The following is a 1,569-nucleotide window of genomic DNA, read 5'->3' as shown; positions in this document are numbered from 1 at the left end:
ATGAAATATCAGCTCTCAGAATATCAGAAGCTTATAAAAATGAAATATCAGCTCTCAGAATATCAGGAGATTGTAAAAATGATATATAAGCTCTCAGAATACTAGGAGCTTATAAAAATGATATATCAGCTCTCAGAATATCAGGAGATTATAAAAATGATATATCAGCTCTCAGAATATTAGGAGATTGTAAAAATAATATATCAGCTCTCAGAATATAAGGAGATTATAAAAATGATATATCAGCTCTCAGAATATCAGAAGCTTATAAAAATGAAATATCAGCTCTCAGAATATCAGGAGATTGTAAAAATGATATATAAGCTCTCAGAATATTAGGAGCTTATAAAAATGATATATAAGCTCTCAGAATATTAGGAGCTTATAAAAATGATATATAAGCTCTCAGAATATTAGGAGCTTATAAAAATGATATATCAGCTCTCAGAATATCAGAAGCTTATAAAAATGAAATATCAGCTCTCAGAATATCAGGAGATTGTAAAAATGATATATAAGCTCTCAGAATACTAGGAGCTTATAAAAATGATATATCAGCTCTCAGAATATCAGGAGATTATAAAAATGATATATCAGCTCTCAGAATATTAGGAGATTGTAAAAATAATATATCAGCTCTCAGAATATAAGGAGATTATAAAAATGATATATCAGCTCTCAGAATATCAGAAGCTTATAAAAATGAAATATCAGCTCTCAGAATATCAGGAGATTGTAAAAATGATATATAAGCTCTCAGAATATTAGGAGCTTATAAAAATGATATATCAGCTCTCAGAATATTAGGAGATTGTAAAAATGATATATCAGCTCTCAGAATATCAGAAGCTTATAAAAATAATATATTAGCTCTCAGAATATCAGGAGATTGTAAAAATGATATATAAGCTCTCAGAATATTAGGAGCTTATAAAAATGATATATCAGCTCTCAGAATATCAGAAGCTTATAAAAATGATATATTAGCTCTCAGAATATCAGGAGATTGTAAAAATAATATATCAGCTCTCAGCATATCAGGAGATTGTAAAAATGATATATAAGCTCTCAGAATATCAGGAGATTGTAAAAATAATATATCAGCTCTCAGAATATTAGGAGATTGTAAAAATAATATATAAGCTCTCAGAATATCAGGAGATTGTAAAAATAATATATTAGCTCATAGAATATCAAGAGATTGTAAAAATAATATATCAGCTCTCAGAATATAAGGAGATTGTAAAAATGATATATCAGCTCTCAGAATATCAGGAGATTGTAAAAGTGATATATAAGCTCTCAGAATATTAGGAGATTGTAAAAATAATATATCAGCTCTCAGAATATCAGGAGATTGTAAAAATAATATATCAGCTCTCAGAATATAAGGAGATTGTAAAAATGATATATCAGCTCTCAGAATATCAGGAGATTATAAAAATGATATATAAGCTCTCAGAATATCAGGAGATTGTAAAAATAATATATCAGCTCTCAGAATATTAGGAGATTGTAAAAATGATATATAAGCTCTCAGAATATAAGGAGATTGTAAAAATAGTATAT

At 27.3% G+C, this 1,569-nt stretch overlaps 1 protein-coding gene across 1 annotated transcript; it reads right to left on the bottom strand.

Annotated features, from left to right (window-relative positions):
• Positions 1 to 1,183: 1,183 nt before the first annotated feature.
• On the bottom strand, positions 1,184 to 1,435 carry LOTGIDRAFT_148393 (hypothetical protein; the record flags this gene model as incomplete). Its single annotated transcript, XM_009067489.1, has 1 exon — positions 1,184 to 1,435. A coding segment is annotated over one exon (252 nt), but the record flags the coding sequence as incomplete, so codon positions are not given.
• Between the last annotated feature and the right edge of the window lie 134 nt (positions 1,436 to 1,569).

This window comes from Lottia gigantea (genome assembly GCF_000327385.1).
Source record: "Lottia gigantea unplaced genomic scaffold LOTGIsca_8295, whole genome shotgun sequence".
NCBI classification, from domain to species: domain Eukaryota; kingdom Metazoa; phylum Mollusca; class Gastropoda; family Lottiidae; genus Lottia; species Lottia gigantea.
This window is presented reverse-complemented; position numbering and strand designations above follow the sequence as displayed.